The 18,622-nt window shown below is 34.7% G+C and overlaps 2 protein-coding genes and 1 pseudogene across 5 annotated transcripts in view; 2 read left to right on the forward strand and 1 right to left on the reverse strand.

Moving 5' to 3' along the window:
- The window catches only part of NT5DC1 (5'-nucleotidase domain containing 1), a 152,807-nt gene that overhangs the window by 112,142 nt on the left and 22,043 nt on the right, over positions 1-18,622 (reverse strand). The gene's annotated exons all lie outside the window — the stretch shown is intronic.
- The window catches only part of COL10A1 (collagen type X alpha 1 chain), a 104,637-nt gene that overhangs the window by 80,709 nt on the left and 5,306 nt on the right, over positions 1-18,622 (forward strand). For both annotated transcript variants that reach the window (XM_031667731.1, XM_009206242.4), the window contains exon 2: positions 17,357-17,525. In XM_031667731.1, coding sequence (XP_031523591.1) covers positions 17,357-17,525 — 169 coding nt within the window. The remainder of the gene's footprint in view (positions 1-17,356; positions 17,526-18,622) is intronic.
- LOC101021352 lies at positions 4,924-5,602 on the forward strand (annotated as a pseudogene).

An 18,622-nucleotide genomic window follows, 5' to 3' on the forward strand; every position in this document is an offset into this window, starting at 1 on the left:
TTGCCACATACTATAAATCAAGTATCTTATTTTCCTGTATATGTTTATTTTCAGATGCTAACACATTTCAACCAAATAATCAGAAGTAAATTATAAACTCATTTAACATGTTTTAGGAGTGAAACATGAATTTAAGAGCAGAACCAGCATTGATGATATATAAAATAATTAAATGTAAAATATGAAACCTGAAAGAGGTGCTTTCAAGTTTGAGTATATGTGGTTTTTGTTTTCATGTTATTAATTTTTTTTTCCAACTTGAAATCTCTACTACCTTTTCCTAAATATATGCCAAGTAACAACTTTTTTAAGTTAAAAAAAAAAAAGCAAAAATATAATTCAATCAAATAGTTTATGGTGTTTTGTCTTTTACAATTACATTACTAAATTTGGTCCCACAAATTCTCAAAAATAAAATGGAACAACTGTGAACTATACTAAATTAGTTTCATATTTTAGAAAGAGTATCCATTTAGTTCCTACAAAAAAGTGGTTCTGTAAATATCAAAGGAGTAAGATCCTAATAACAATTACATTTGTTATCACGCACAAATCAGCTATTAAATGAAACTGAGAAGTAACAAAATCTGTTTTTGAGTTTTCATCTAAGTAACTTCATCAAAATTTTCCTGAAATAGGAATTCCTATATATTTTCTAGACTAGAAACATCTCACATCTACTGTGTGTGTGTGTGTGTGTGTGTGTGTATGTGTGTGTGTGTTGGCAGAAAATGATTTACTGAAATAAGACTCTATGTAAGGATTTTCAGTAATTAAATGCTTATCATAATCCTCGACTGGAAACATTCTCCTGTTGGAAAAAAAAAGGAAAGAAAATGTGGTACTAGTTTTTATCACATAAGAAACAAAGTAACCTTTTCTTGAATTCAAATGTTGAATATAAACTTCTGTTAATGATTTGCACAAACCTTTGCAAGTAAACCTAGAATTAGAAATTCTATAAAAATAATGGTCACCTAATTCCACTAGAGAAAGGAAGGTCATCAAAAGAAATTAATGAAACATTCTCTACCATCATTCACAAGGGTGCCAAGTTTTTCTTGAATATACAACGACTTGGAGTCCCACTGGAAAGTTGGGAAAAGAACAATATAAGTAATTTACTGAATCTCAATGAGTTATTTTAAACAATGGAGTCTTTCTTAGATAGATGATAGCTGCAGATAACACAGAAAATGCCCTAGAGAGAGTGAACATGTCACAAACTGAAAGAAAATATCTGCAACACATATAACTAATGAAAATCAATATCCAAAATATGTAAGAATACTAAAAAAAACACACCACCAAAAACAGAAAAAAAAAAAAATCTGGCAAAAAGTGGGCAAAGGTACAAACAGGTATTTGAGAGAGAAGTAAACACAAAAAAACACGATCAACATATAAAAATATGCTCACCATCATTAGAATCAGTATCATACAAATACAATAAAATGAGACAGCATTTTACAACTACTGGTTGGCAAACCTTGAAGTTTAGATGATACCAAGTGGGTGTACCCTTATGCCCTGCTGGTAAAAACATGAAACAATTTAGAAAATAATTTGGAATCAGCAGTAAAGCAGAAAAATATATATACTTAATATTCCACTCCTAGGTATACTTCCTAGAAAGATTCTTTTGCATGTAGCCAGGAAACATGTACAAGAATGTTCAGAGCAGTATTATTTTGGATAGCTAAATATCCATTACAGATAAAAAAAAATTCTGATAAACTTATACCATCGTAAACTATAGGGCAGTGAAAAATGAATAAACAGCCCCACATATCAGTACGGACACATCTCAAAAACACAATGTTACATCAAAAAAGTATGTTGCAGAAGCAGATACACACAGTATAATTCCTTTTAAATACAGAATTTAAAAACATGCAAGAAAAACATTATTGTGGGTGGGATGTAGAGTGGTATACTTTCTAGAAGGACAGAGGGAATAAGAGACTCAGTATAATTAACTACATGAGGAAACACGGGGAATGCCATCAGGGAGATGGCATAGGGGTTTCAAAAAGAAAGGTAATGTTAAGTTTCTTTTGCTGGGTAGCAGATACACATACATGTGTTCATTAAATTAATATTCCTCACTTTAGTATAAAAGAATGCTATATACGATACACATATCCAAGTTTTCCCAATTTTAAATATTGAAAAAAATGGGTACTTGTTCTTGAAAATTGTGGAAACCAGCAATGTAAGGCAGAAAGGAGAGGTGTGATGTGCCCAGAAGAGCAAAGGAGGTGCTCCCACTCTGAGAAAGTATATTAACGAAGTGATGTGTAACCGCTACCACAGCATTCAGCTAGTTTATAAGGGATGGAACATAAGCATAAGTTGATGGCTTTAGGTAACAATGAAAGGAAATTAAACAAAAGAGGAATACTTTCAAATACCTGAGAGCATGCACTGGTGGAAAAATGCCAAAGCAGCCTTTGACACTGGTGTCCATAGGAGGGCAGCGTTCAACTCTCCGCTCTGCCACCTACTGGCTTTATGAACCTGTGGAATTCCTTAACCTCCTGGGCTTCAGTTTCCTTACAAAATACAGTGGTAATATCTATCACATAAGTCTCTTCTGGATCAAATAAGAAAAGCAAAACACCTGACACAGGGGAGACTCTCAGTAAACACAAGTCCAATCTGAAGACAAAGTTGAATCAGACCTAACTATCATGATAATCATGGAATGTTATTTTTAAAATGAGGGGCAGAAGACTCAAGTACTGTACTAGGTCTCAAAGACACAACTTTCATACAAATGGCCCTCACCTTGAAGAAGATGTCTTAATATTAATATTTATAATGTCTTTTAAGCAAAAAACTGTCTAATTCCTATTTCTGTCTTTCCTCCCATGACAAGAAAGATCTAAAGAACCATAGCTCATAATATGACCCACATGTGTAATTTGCAAATCAAAAAACTAGATCGTAAAGTGCCATAAAGTAAAACAAACAAATTTTAAAAACTAGAAGTGCACTTTACTGTCTTATAAAATGTTTTTTAAAATTCTGATAAACGTATTAAAAACCACACGTAAAATGCATTTTGAAAGCACTTCAATATCATTACACTGTAGTATACAATGTATATTAAAATGCACAAGAATTTTGTGATATCAACATTGAAAGTTAAAAAACAAGTATACAAATAGGTGGATTTCAAATACAATTATTCTTAATACTGCTTTGGAGTCAGCTTTAGACTGTATTATTCAAAATATAATAATTGTATTATCCAAATTCTACACAAGAGTTTAATCATCATTTGCACCAAATAACACAGAATTTATTCTTTAAGTTAATTACCCACAAATTGTTACTAGTAGACTGAGAGACTTTTTTCCCCCCAAAAACCCCACACTTTGGTAAGGTCAGTTACTTCCCACAGGCTCCAAAACTCTTAACATTTCCCCCCAATATTCTTCTATTAGAATTTTTGCCAAATAACTCTTTATCCTTTTTCCTGTATTTTTAATAGCTGTGCTATAAATCATAAGAATACATCTTTTTTTGTAGTTGCATTATTTTGTCATTTTCTAAGTCATGTATGATCAAAATATCATTTACTAAATTAATCTTTAAAAGTTTTACTCTGCTGCAATTATACAAATCCTACTGGTCACAAAACTAATAATGCAATTACAAACTAACACTTACCAATGTGAGAAATCAAGATTTATGGGGAAATCAAACCAAAAGCAGGACTGAAAAAATATTCACTATCTATTCTTACTCTCTCAATATCATAGTTGTAATCAAGGGCATTCCCCTGCCATATTTAACTCATGCTAAATATACAATTCTATACAAATATAAATACTACAAAATGAAGTTCTACATGTACCCCATTAGTAAGAATTCATATATTAGTAATAATTCAAAAGTCTCCCAAAACATTGAGAAGTTTTTAGTTACACCATTCTGCCTTTTAATCATTATAACAGGCCATGATGTCCTAAAAAATAAGCATGTTTGACACGTCTTCAAAATAAAAACAAATATATTGACATTCGCACTATTTGCTTTTCAATTAGCTTCTTTTTTAATTAGCAAATTCTGAACTAGCCCATTTTAGAACTGAAACAACATAGCTCTTTCAATTGTAAAGAATTAAAAACAGTGTTCACCGATTTGAGATGGTTTGGAAAGCAGACGTAGTGGGATTACGCTTTCACACAAATCTTAACAAGGAATAGCCAACACAGTAGTTCCTAGTTAAGTAGTGCTATTCTCGGAATTACACTGTTTCTCATAAATCCTAAAGAAATATATCCATAGAAAACAGTCACTTTACCATGGTGATCTTGGCTAAGATGCTTAACCTCTAGGCCTCAAATTCTTTATCTCTAAAGATGAGAATAATAATAGTACCTACTTCATGGGGCTGCTATGAGAAGTAAATGAAATAGTATATGCAAAGTTGTTAGAATTAGATCTAGCACATAAGACCTTAAAATGTCAGCTATTGAGCTGGACATTTTATTTATTTACTTATTTTTATTTTTTTGAGCAGAGTCTTACTCTGTCACACAGGCTGGAGTGCAGTGGTGTCATCTCGGCTCAAGGCAACCTCTGCCTCCCAGGTTCAAGTGATTCACCTGCCTCAGCCTCCTGAGTAGCTTGGATTACAGGTGCACGCCACCACGCCCAGGTAATTTTGTATTTTTAGCAGAGATGGGTTTTTTTCACCATGTTGGTCAGGCTGGTCTCGAACTCCTGACCTTGTGATTCACCTGCCTCGGCCTCCCAAAATGCTAGGATTACAGGCATGAGCCACTGTGTCCGGCCGAGCTGGACATTTTCTAATAGATTCTCACAACTCTAAAAGATATCTGGTTTTCCATATAAACATCTAGGTATTGCACACATTCATTTTATAAAAGATGTCTTGGTTCAGTAAATAATTGCATTTGTCTAAGTGTCTGTTGATGGCTGAAGGGATAAAGAAAACGTGGGACTTCTGTTTCCCACTACTGAGGCACGAGGTTCCAGTGTTCCAACCCAGTGAGAAAACGCAGACTTTGACTGAAGAGGAGACCCATGTAATATTTGAGAAGACTGTGAAATGCATTAGGGAGAATTTCTAGCTGCTGGCTGAGAGGCTCAATGGCACCTACTGTTCTCGGCTGCACAAAGACCAGGTGTACTATGTGAGTGAGAAGATTCTGAAGCTGGTGCCGATATCTGATTTCCCTGGGACCTGCTTCAGAAAATTCACCAAGACCCACAAGTTTCAGTTGCACATCACAGCTCTGGATTATCCTGCACCCTATGCCAAGTATAAAGTGTGGATAAAACCTGGAGCAGAGCAGTCCTTCCCATATGGGAACGATATGTTGAAATCTGGTCTGCGTCAAATCACGAAAAATACTTCTGGCCAGGAAGTGGTGGTGGCAGACATCCCTTTGGGTTTTGGGGTGGCAGTAACATCTGTGCAAGACTGCACAAAAGGAGACCCCACCAATTTGTGGTATTTCTTCAAGCAAACATGGGTGAATATGTGCGGCACAAAAAGACGTTGACTTAAAGTGAAGTCACTGCAAGGACTCAGAGTGGTGTGGAAAGCCCCAGCTTCGTTTCCTGTGTTTGCGTGGATTCCACCAACGGGTTGATGGAATTTTGTCAACACTTTAACCTCTTTAGGTCTTCTTGGTTTATATGCTATCCATCATTGACAAACACAGGCTGGATTCTTCTTGTACAGAAATGGCTCAAAATTGGGGTTTCAGATCTTTGTGTTTGTGACTAAATATTCTGTTTCGTGTCTGAATCTGAGGGCTTCTTGTTCTGAGTAACAGATTCCAAACTGTTGGAACTAGGGACAAGAATGCTTATTGTTATCTGTGATAATACTTTGTTTTCCAAACTCATGATAACAGCACATGGGTTTTCTCTGTTGTTTATTAATATGAAAGATAGATACTGCCATATCAGAGCAGTAGGTCACATCTGAGATTTCACAAATGAAATTTGACTGAAATAATAAAAGCAATTTATAGTAAGTGTTATGTGGTATGGAAGAAAAACTTGGTTTCAAACCCCAGTTCTGCCACCTACCAGCTAAATGACCTTGGATGAGTCATTCAACTTTAATAAACTTCATTTTCTTCTTAAAAAAAAAAAAACCCACAAAACTTAAGAAATAGCTATAACCATCTACCTAAGAATGGTTTTTAGAATTAGAAGAATCATGATTACAAAGCATGTAACACAGTATCTGGAAGATGACAGGTGTCAGCCCCCTTGTCCTTTAAAAAAAAGTGTGCATATTACATACATATACACAAACACATAATATTATTCAGCCTTAAAAGAAGAATAAAATTCTGCTATTTTTGACAACATGGATGAACCTAGAAGATAATATGCTAAGTGAAATAAACCAGACACAGAAGGACAAATACTGCATGATCTCACTCATACGCGTAATCTAAAAAAGTCAAAATTCATTGAAGCAGGGAGTAGAATGGTGGTTGCCAAGGGCTGCAGAGTGGAGGGTCACAGGGAGATGGTGGTCAAGGGGCACAAAGTTTCAGTTACGTAGGATGAATAAGTTCATGAAATCTAGTGTACAGCATGGTGACTATAGTTAGAGATACTGTATCATATACTTAAAATTTGCTAAAAGAGTAGGTCTTAAGTGTCCTCATCAATGTGATGGATATGTTAATTAGGTTGATTATGGTAACCACTTAGCAATGTGTGTGTGTGTGTATATATATACACACTTTTTTTTTATATATATATATCTGAAAATATATTGTATACCATAAATATATATGCTTTTAATTTATCATTTATAACTCAATAAAGCTGGAAAAAATTTTTTAATCTGAATATTTGTGAAACTATGACCAGGGGTGGGTATGTTGATCCACAGTTTACAGTACTGCCAGCAGCATATATATCAGGGGAAAAAAAAGCTTTTTAATTCAACTAAAGTCCAATGAGTCTAGAGTAAATATTAAATATAGCTTGTGCAAAATGCTTTTGGCAATAGAAGTTATATTGTTCATCAAGTAATGAAATGGAATACTACCTAAGATTTTAATGAGAAAAAAGTTCATTCTGTCCAAGCATAACTTTGCTGAGTAATAAGCAGAACTGAGGGATCTACCAATATTATCTAGAGAACTCACAAGGAGTTGTTAGATAAAAAGTGGGGGTTTATGGATGCTACAGAAAAAAATTGAAATATCATTTTCTAGTACTTACTCGGATTAGTATCTCTTTCAGCTCTAATATTTGTATTTTAATGATACTGATGCAATTCTCAAATTTTCATTTTATAAACTTGAGTGTTCTAAAATATCTACCTAATACTCGCAACCCGAATAATAACATCTTCCCCCTTTAAGGGTCATATATGTATTTCCATTCAAGAGAGAAGATGCTAACAGGTAGGTTGAGCAGGGAAAGAATTAATAAATGGTATCAGTAGTCTGTGAGCCCATTTATTTCCTGGAATATAATACATTTTTAATACACTGAAGAGTTGAATAAATCAATGTATCAATAAGTAAATGGGATATAGATGAGTAAAAGACAATGGGAAAGTGAAGCATAGCTATGTCTAAAAAGTTACTTGTTGCTCTGAAACTGCATAGTTCAGGTTTCTGAGATATTTAAAGAAATCTCTCTAAATTCCAAAGATTCTGGGCTCTTCTTCTTTTTCTTTCCATCTCAGGCCCAACCTGAACCTACCTCTTACATCTATATCTTCCTACCATGCCTATTTTCAGAAAAAACTGTCTTTGAAAAATCTTTGAAATTCTAACTTAGTAGCCAGTAGAACAATTTAAGGTACACACTTACTAGAACAACAATTACAGTTATTTTCTTTTGTGAAAACTACTTTGGGAAGAAGTTGTTGATACTAGGACCTCTACAAGAATTCCGGGTTATTATTTTAAGGTAAGGAAAGGTTTGGAAAGACTCAGGTCCAAAGCAGTACCATGCAAATGGTCCTATCCTTGGGCATTCACAAGCACGAGGCAAACCATCCACCTCAATAAACATGGCAATCTGGTGTCCTGACACTCTCAGTTCCTTCATTCAGCAACATTTATAAGGTCTAGGCCTTGTAACAGGCACTACTTGTATAGAGTGGAATTTCAATAATAAATAACCCATAGTCCTTGAGTTACATTCAGAAAAGAGTATAAAGTATGAGAAAACACTATTTCATGTTTTGGAAGATAGATCCACACAGACACTAAAGAAGCCAGAGGCCATAACAGGCTTTGGGGTCTGGTGTTTATCTCCATGAATCTACAGCAGGAAGTAGCTCCTGCTCCAGATTCCTAGAATCCAGCCTGGCAACTAGTATACACAGAGGGTCAGAAAAAGTCTGACAATCATTTGAGAAGGCTGTCTGATATCAGAGATATTTACTTCTTGGACACCAGTATGGTCATCATCACCAATCACAACTGTGGAGCATTCCCAGACACTGCTTTGCCACTTGACATACGTGTCATTTAACTTTCCAAAGTTCCTAACATAAAATTAAGAGAAAGCAGGGGAAGATGACAGCATGTCCAAACTTCCGCCTGACTGGCATCATAAGTGGCAAGAGTTATTTTTGACTCATAATTTATTAAAGATAGTAAGAATTTCAGCACTAATAAGATCACTGGGGGAAAAAAACCACTATTAATGTTTATTATATCTCTATAGTATATACATTTTATTTTCTATTTGTTACATTTTTCCTAAATAGCAATTACCTTTAAAATATGAAAGAAAGTAGGCAAAGAGGAAACCAGGGTGCAAAAAGGCCAGGCGATCTGGTCAGCATTACTGGTGGGCAAGAGGCAGGAACCAGGGACAGCAGGAAGACTCACTAAGCATCTTTGCACTGTTAGGGGAGAGGTTTTTTGGGTGAGGTAACACAATTATTTGATCAATGGCTAAACAGACAAGGACCCAGCATTACTGGGATGTATTTTCATTGTTAATATGATTAAGTTAAATAGCTGCATGAGTATCCATTTTGGCGATGGCTTTCCTGGTGGTCTGTGTTGCCACACAGACCCTACGGGTACTTAATATTCTACAGGTACTCATGTACCCTATAAGTACTTTACTTTGTACACTATAAATGGTGACTGTGGAGTTGTTCTCAAGTATGACAGTAAACAGAGGAACAAAGAGATCTAAATAAAAATTGTTATCCTGTGACTTCTCTAATTAACACTTTAATTATCTATTTTATTTCTCCTTCCAACTTAGCAGAAACTGCATGTGAAAGCCGAAGTTGTAAATAGAGTAGGAACATGTGTGAATGGTTGAGAACCCACTGGGTGGCCAAGATCCTTGAAGATCTTAGGTCAAGGGGCCAAGACATTCTATATGTTTAACTCAGCTGGGTTACTATGGAAAGCAGGTGATGTCATTAAGCGCTTGGCACAGAAAACTATGAGCTCTTCAAGTAATGTAGCAATTTGTGTAAAACGGAAAATAGAATATAAAGCCCTTGTTAAAACTTTGTAAATGACTCTCAGTTTTTCTTGACCTGACCTGACGTTTCAGGGGTTTTTCATAAACACCTGTTTTTATGCATGAATTTCTCTTTTCAAACCCTCAGCAGGTATCTAACCACTAAACCACATTAGACTATTTACACAAATAGATCATTTTTAGCTTCTGGACTCTATAATAGCACCTAAGAATGTTCTTTTAAAATTTTTTCAAGAGGAATGAGGTACAGCAAGGTGGTGGTGGAAGGTGCCCTGACTAAACTTCTTGGCACTTTTCCCGTTTCTACTTTAAAAGGATGAAGGATTAGAAGAACAGGAAAGTCAGTATCCTGCCAGACCAGGGGGTGAACACATTAGCTCAGTCGCCGGTGTTTTCCCTCAGTGGGCTCTCTCGCCAACAGCTTGTCACATCAGAAATGTAACTCAGTTAAACATTAGGCCAGGGGATGTGCATAATAAACTAGTTTCCTTGCCTGAAGAATAAAACGATTGATGTGGATGACCTTTCCTGCCCCTTACCACTGAGTCTATGAAAGAACAATAATATTCTGAATAAAGACGTATGTACCTTAAAAGAAAGTTTTGCACGAAAAAAAAACTCATAAGCAAATTAAAAACACAAATAAACTGGGAAAAATATGTGAAAACTGTATCACAGAACAGAGGTTTAAGTTACAGACAATGTACAGGAAAAGTAGGCTAGAGAAATGGTCTAAGCTATATGAAAAGATACTCAACCATGCTTTTAGTAAGAAGAATGAAAATTACAACTAGACTGAGATTCCAATTTTCACCTCTAAGGTGGACAAAAATTAAAAAGCTCAACAAAATCTAAAGAACATATCCTGTTGGTGATGCTGAGGGGAAACAGGGCCATGAATCCCCATTCCATGACTCTCTCTGAAAGATATTCAGGCTATATATACACCCACACACCCACAAACAAAGTTATTCACTATGAAGTATTTGTGTTAAAGATATGGAATCAACCTAAATATCCATCAATGATAGACTGGATAAAGAAAATGTGGTACATATACACCATGGAATACTATGCAGCCATAAAAAAGAATAAGATAATGTCCTTTGCAGGGACATAGATGGTGCTGGAGGCCATTATCCTTAGCAAACTAACACAGGAACAGAAAACCAAATACTGCACATTCTCACTTGTAAGTAGGAACTAAATGATAAGAAGCCATGGACACATAGAGGGGAACAACACACACTGGGGTCTTTCAGAGGGTGGAGGGTAGAAGGAGGAAGAGGATCAGGAAAAATAACTAATGGATACTATGGTTAATACCCGGGTGATGAAATAAACTGTACAATAAAGCCCCATGACACAAGTTTACCTATGTAACAAACCTGAACTTGTACCCATGAATTTAAAAGTTAAAAAAAAGTATTTGTATTAGCAAAAGACAGGAAATAACACAGATATCTATCTATAGGGCAATGGTTGAAAAAACTATGGTGAATCTATACAATGGAGTACTATGAAGCTGTAAAAACGAATGCAGACTATCTTTATACAACGTTATGCAGTGATCTCCAATATAAACTGTTACATTCAATAAAACTTCAGGTTGGGTCATGAAAAACTGAGTCATTTACAAAATAAAGTATGTACATTGTGATGCCATTCACTTAAGAAGCTGGGAGGGATATAAATGAATGATACATTTTTTAATAAAAAGGATAAATCAAACCAATTAAAAAAAATAGTTACATACAGAAGGAAGGCGAAACATAGGATGGATAGATCAGTAACAGAGGCTACTCTTCTCTGAATATTCCTTGTTTTATAAATTTGACTGAGAAATATACAATGTTTGCTGGAGCTGGTTTATACTGGCCCTTGGTGAACGTTCAGGTATTTTGTGATCGGGTTGTCTGGAAACGGACCACACCACGGAGATCAGCCAACACATCTCCTTCACCCTGAAGTTGGTTGTTAAACATTTATCAGAACACCACAGAAAACATATGTACTTTAGGAAAGTATGAAACAAATTAAATTTAAAAAGAGCATTCCTAAAAATCGAAAGCAAAATGAAACAAACCTAACAGTGAACTGAGTGGGTAGTATTACCACATTGAATCAACTGTGTCACGTGACTTTACAGTACAGTAATGCAGCTCTAGTGAAAATACCAAAAGTATTGCAAACATAATCAAACAGCTTCCATTTTTTTCAATGTTCTGGTATGAATATTAGTATTTTTATTTTGAGAAACTGTGAGCATCATGGAATAAACAAATGAACAACTATGTTACTGGCATGAGTACGGGGTTTTTAGCATGGGACCAAGGAGCTACAGATACAAGATTGAGGTCATTAAGTAAACACCTGTGGTTCTGAATGTGCATTGGCTACATCAGTAAAAAGTTATCATGTCTCTTATATTTAATGAACATCCTGTGCATACATTTCTTAGCTCTGTTCACTAGAGAGAATGACCAACCCAGACGCAATGTGTGTCCCTAGGACCCAGACATCTAGGCACTCAGATTGTGGTTTCTATTTCCCACGAAAGAAACCAAGAGTCTGTGGAGAAATGTCGTATTGTAGATCTGGGCCAGGAAAGGTATAAAATATTAGAAGGAAAGAAGCTATTAAAAAAAAAAAAAAAACAAAACAAAAAAAAACAAAAAAAAAAACCTACTGGGACCATGGTCAAAAGAACTCACAAGCCAACTGGAAGAGGAGAGGCTCTCACTGGCCAAAAATGGGTAAAAAATTCTGAACAACAGTAAGATTAATAAGTGCCATGAACTGAAACACATATAATACATTATAAACTCAATGTTTATAATGATACTCAAATACACACACCTCCCTCACTACACCTGTGGAGGATGCTAGGAGCAGCTTATTGTTCTAAATGCTGGTAAAGGCATTTCTCCTGCTTTTTCTATACACACTGTACTTCAGGGTAACCAAATAGTTGATGAAGGGGTGTTTTTCTTTATAGAAAATATCCTAGCTAATAAATAAAATACAAATGATAAAATCAGAATATCGCCATTTTATAACCTACAATAAAATATTGACTCTAGGCAATTACCAATATCTGGTAACACCAAAGAGACACCAGCAATTAAGGGCCTCCTGACAGAAGTATATCATTGACTCTCTATAAAGTGTTCTTGACAAAAAATGTGTTTGTGTGTGTTGTGTCTGTGTGTGAGTAAATGTGTGTATCTCAAACCTGAAATCAGGTGAAAACTCTAGATTTGCCTACCAATCTCCAGAGCAGTAAATTAAGTGATAACAAATTCTAGATAACAGGAAATTGCATGAGATAGATGACAGTTTTTCAACACATAAACTGTAAGGGAGTAAAAAGTGGCACAAGACACCTAGCATATCAGGTACTTTAGTCCATTTTACACTGCTATAACAGAATGCCACAGACGGGGTGATATATGATGAACAGAGCTTTATTTGGCAAACAGTTCTGAAGGATAGGAAGTCCAAGAGAACGGCACCAGTATCCGGAGAGAGCCTTTATGCTGTAGTATCGCATGGCAGAAGGCAGAAGGGCAAAAGAGGGCAAAAGTGTGCAAGAGAGCAAAAGGGGGCTGAGCTTGCTTCTACATAAAGCCCACTCACAACTACTAACCCATTCCCACAATAACAACATTAATCCACTCAGGAGGGCACAGTCCTCACAACCTGATCAACTCTTAAAGATCCCACTTGCCAAAACTGTTACATTAAGGATTAAGTTTCCAACACATGAACTTTGGGGAATATATTCAAACCATGACCACAGGGATATATGAATCAATGGCAATTCATGAACCTAATTTCAACGAACAATTTATCAATCAATAAAAAATATACATGGATATGTATGTGTTTCTATATATATAATATAGACATGTATATATACGTTTGTGTGTATACATGTCTATATATGTATGTGAACTACAGCATTTGATGATATTAAGAAATAGCTGATTTTTTAATATGATGATGACATTGTTTTAAAGGAAAAAGACTCCTTATCTTCTGGAAAAATATACTGAAATATTCACAGGTGAATTGATACAATATATGGGATTTACTTCAAAATCTGGAGGCGTGGTGAATGAAAGGAGAACTGAGTGACAGTGAGTTGAGATCAGTTTGAATGATAGGCATATAGGCATTTATTGTAACTATCCTCACTACTTCTATAAAAGACTAAAGTTTTCTGTAAAAAAGTTTAAAAAGCATATGAGCACAAGGAACAAAAAACAATGTAACTAATATTAACAAGCTGATGACAGAACACTGATATCAGACTACACATTCTAACTTAGGAGGCTATCATGATCACCTCAGGAGCTTTATAAAAATACAGTCTTTGAACCACCACTATCTTAATGAACCTCAAAGGCTGAAGGAATTGTGCCATTTCCCTCAGGACTGCAGAAGCGGAGAAAAGAGGTTGAGAACCACTGTGTAAACACTTTAAGGGTATAGAATATATATTATTCACCCAGTATTTATTTCAACGCCTAACACTTAAGAAGCACTTAAGAAACATAAGATGAATTAATTAATGATCCACAGATGTGCAAATGAATAGGCAAGCTTAACAGTAGCTAATTGATAGATGTGAAAAAAGTCATCAGTCATATTTGATATTTTAAAAAATCACTCAGGTTATAGAGTTTAAAGAGTATGGCTCTCTGTTTTGAGTGGAATGGGTTTCCTTCACAAAGCCACAGACTAGTCACTTCAAACAGCTACAAGTAAACACCCAGAGTAAAAATAGTTTTAAATACACAATTGGGTGGGGTGTGGCTAGAAAATATTCTGATTCTACAATCTGTTTTGGACAAGACAGGGCTTCTTATGTGACTAACAAAGCAAACAGCAGTCAGATTCCTTGTGCTGAAATAAGTACACTATTTGCAAAAAGGGTTGAATGTCTAAGGCTTATTCAATAAGGACACCGCATTTTCCAAAACTAAAGGGGAGTATAGAATGACAAATACCCACATATATTTACATATCCCTAAAAGAGGACATACAACCCCCCCGTATGGATTTTTCTGTGTCTCTACTAAGTACTAACTGGAGCCAAGTCTACCGTCTGACCATGAAGAACAGTAGAATACCTCAAGCACAAGAATAATCTAATTTTAAAACTTGGAGGAGCTTAGAAACCACCTAGTCCAAACTTTCCATTGTGTTGATAAAAAAACAGACATCCAGAGAGGTTAAAGTAAAAGGCTCTGAAAATTGTTGCAATAGCCACAGATGAACAAATGGTATACACGGGGGCATAATGCTATGTATTAAGAGCTGAGAATTAGTCTTCTGAATGTTCACATGAATGACAATTAACAGGGTATCACTCTCAATTATAAGCAAATAGGAATATGTGTGTGCATGTGTGTCACCATATATACACACAAAATACTAAAACATATGTTTTTAATAATTCCTTTCAAAACAAATTCTTCAACCTAGCATTCAAAAGCATCCACAAAGTTACCTCACCTACTTTTTCAAAATTGTGTCCAAATGAACCATAAGCCAGTAGAAGGCAAGTGTTTTCTCACACTTATCTTTTGTAGTCTCCTACAGATGTGGCAGAGTACATATTATAATTACAAAAGCTATTCCATATATAATTTCCAAATGACAAAAGAATGATTATAATATAAACTTTCCTATTCTGTTATTCTGAACTGCTATAAGAAACATCTTATACATATCTATGAGTATTATACAGAGACATATATAACAGTGTAGATTTTTAAAAATATGGCAATCAATAAAAGGCTTAAAAGTGACAGGACAGAGGCAATGAGATGCCTTATCCATTTACATTTCCACAAAGGGCTATACAAGGCTCTGTTTAAAACACAGAAAGTTGCTTGCAGGGGAGGGAAAGGGAAAAGAAAAAGGACAAATCTTTATTTCATTCACTGGTCAAACTTTCAATTATTTCAATTATTGATGAGTCCTGAATTCATGCTACTTTAATTCTGTGGAGGTAGAAAAATGATGTGGCTATGCCTGTGTAAGGAACTGTCTTTCTCAACCAGTTCACCTGTATAGTCAATTTGATTTTGACTCAAAATGATGAAATTTAAAAAGATAAAAAATTTGGACTCTCAACTTCCCATCTTTATTAGACTTTTTAGGATCCTAAAAACTTATTTTAAAGGTTTCCTAACATTGTTAAACAGACTCTAACTACCGAAATTGACAACAATAATGTTTACTTCCATCTTTGAGGAAAAAATATTTCTAACTGGGATGATTCCTAAAGGAAACTGCAAGTTAAGCCAATAATTTTTTTTTTTTTAACTGAAAGCCAAGTTTGAAGATTTTTTTCTCCTGAAATAAACACAGCAATCTTATGTAAATTAACATAATATGAGATTATCAAATTAAGGGGTTTTTGCAAACTCTACTGCAACTCTAAAGTAAATCCGAATTTAAGCAAGAAAATCTGAAGTCATTTACTGAATATAGCGTAGTGTTGTGAATGACGGATTTAAATCCTTCAGGATAATCATATTGCTAACTCAACTATCAAATTCACTCTACTATTCAAATTTTCCCTGTCTGAAAAATTTGAAGTATTTAATATGCTATCATATTTTAAATTTCTCTTATTAACTTCTGAAGGCTTACACTAAAATTCTGATATGCAAAATAGCATATCTACATTTTCACCATTTTCTTTCTTTTGCGTAAGCCTAAAAGTAATTAAGAATTGGGGTCAGCTATTTTCACAAAAATTTATGAACATTAACAGACACATTGATAACTTTATGTAACAACTCAATAATTTAGATGACAGTTTAAATCCACTACCCCTTTCAAGGAATTCTTTATCCGCTTTTACGTACTACCAAATATTATATAATATCAACCAAACAACATAAGAATGTGCTTTTCAAAAATAAAAAGGGGGTATCATCATTCTGTCATGAACCAGCCTAAACACTAGAGTAATAACTAATAAAATAAAATCACAGAAAAAGATAGTCTCTGGTTAAAACGATTAATATATATTTAAGACAAAGGGTTTATTTTTCAATAAGAAAACAAGGAAAAGGAGGGCCCAGCCTGATCTTGTGTGACTGCCCAATAGAACTTTCCACCATAATTAGTGCTTACCACCTTTGAGGGGAGGAGCTTAAGCTCAGGGTAACCTCATGTAGCAAGAGAAAAACAGTATAAATACCACTGAGAAGGTCTGGAGAGGCACCTTCTGCACTGCTCACCTGGGCAGAGGAGGCTTCAGAAAGCTGCCAAGGCACCATCTCCAGGAACTCCCAGCACCCAGGTAAGTGTATGCTCACTGGCAGACTTTCATGTTAACTTGCTTGGAAAGAAACTTCAGTAATTTAAGTACTAGAGTTTTCTCAAGCATTAGAAGTATTAAAGTGATTTTAAAAAATGGGTTTCTACTAAAATGCACTCAGAAACTTCCTATTGCATCAGTCTATAGATAATAGTCCTAATAAAACCAAATTGTAAAAATTTGCCCTAATCTGAATTTCAGTGTATTTTGAAACTATTAGATATTTCAGGCTGTGTCAAAGATCCTGGATTATTTAATACAGACATCCAATCCTAATTTCTGTTTCTTCTGCCTTAGGTACATCATTTTATTTTTACTTGATTACCTGAGTATAGCTTCCAAAAATAACTAAGACATATATTCACATAACTAAAAAAGGATCTCTCATTTATTTATGGCACATATTAAAAACATATAGGATAGGTTAAAAAAGTAGATAACTGTATAAAGAACTCATCTGTGAAACATGAGAATAACAAAATAGGTTAATAACAATGCTGTATAAAGTTATTCTTTTCTGTTTTTCAGAATCCATCTGAGAATATGCTGCCACAAATACCCTTTTTGCTGCTAGTATCCTTGAACTTGGTTCATGGAGTGTTTTACGCTGAACGATACCAAACACCCACAGGCATAAAAGGCCCACTACCCAACACCAAGACACAGTTCTTCATTCCCTACACCATAAAGAGTAAAGGTAAACTGAATTATATATTTTGTTCTATTAACAAGTTGGTTGCTGCCTTCTATAATCTTAATAATCTCTTTTACAAAATGTATTTAACTTCGGTGTTATTTTCAAACTTCTGAATTAGCCCAAATTCTTACAACAAAGTGATCTGTGAAAAAAGTAGAATAAGAATATCCAATAATTGCAGTAGAAAGGATATACTTGAAAATACAGTAGAAAGATATACCTGCAGAAAATTAAGAACTTTTGTGTGTAGAAATCTTTTTCTCAGATGCTGTTTTTGCACAAATAACTGCACGTAATCCAGAAATCTTGATCTAATCAAAATTAATCAAGTTTAAACATGTTAAGCTAAAAATAACTGCCAATTGTACAAAGAAGATAGCTGGTTTATTTAGCTGAATACTTAAACATTTACTTTAAAAACTAATTCAACTAGCTCACAAACAGACATAAAACTGAGTCTTATCAAAAATATTTCATGCTCACCCCAACAATGAACAAATGTAATTATGAGAACTGTCAAGCAGGCAAATGAAACTGCAATTCTCATAACTACTTACATATTTTTAATATAGTTTAGTGGTAAAATGCAGAGACTTAACTATAATGTACAAGCTGTGTGACCTGAGGTAAGTTACTTGTCCTCTCATGCCTTAGTTTCCTCATTTGTAAAATAAGGAGCAGCTATCTCAAGGACTGCTGCGAAGTTTAAATGAATTAATACCTGTAAAGTGCTTTAAGCGTTGCCATTACTTCTACTACTATTTCTGTTACTCCTAGTTTTACTTCTACTACTTTTAGCTACTAATATAGCCTTCAATAAGTTAACTTTCTTCTTGAATCTGCTGCTTATCTGTCCAGCTTTCTTGGTTACTCTTTGAAGAGTACTGAGATAATACATGTAAAGCACTAAGGTTCTCAAAGAAGGGCAACTTCTAGGCCTCATATTCACTAATTTTATTTAATAGCAAATGACATGACTGCCTATAAAATATCTACTGAATGATATAAACTAACTGTAGGCTTCAAATTCCCTTTCCATAATATTTTTAGTTATATATTTTATATTGTAAACAAAGCTAAGGATATTTGTTACAAAC

Source organism: Papio anubis, chromosome 6 (assembly GCF_008728515.1).
Source record: "Papio anubis isolate 15944 chromosome 6, Panubis1.0, whole genome shotgun sequence".
NCBI lineage: Eukaryota > Metazoa > Chordata > Mammalia > Primates > Cercopithecidae > Papio > Papio anubis.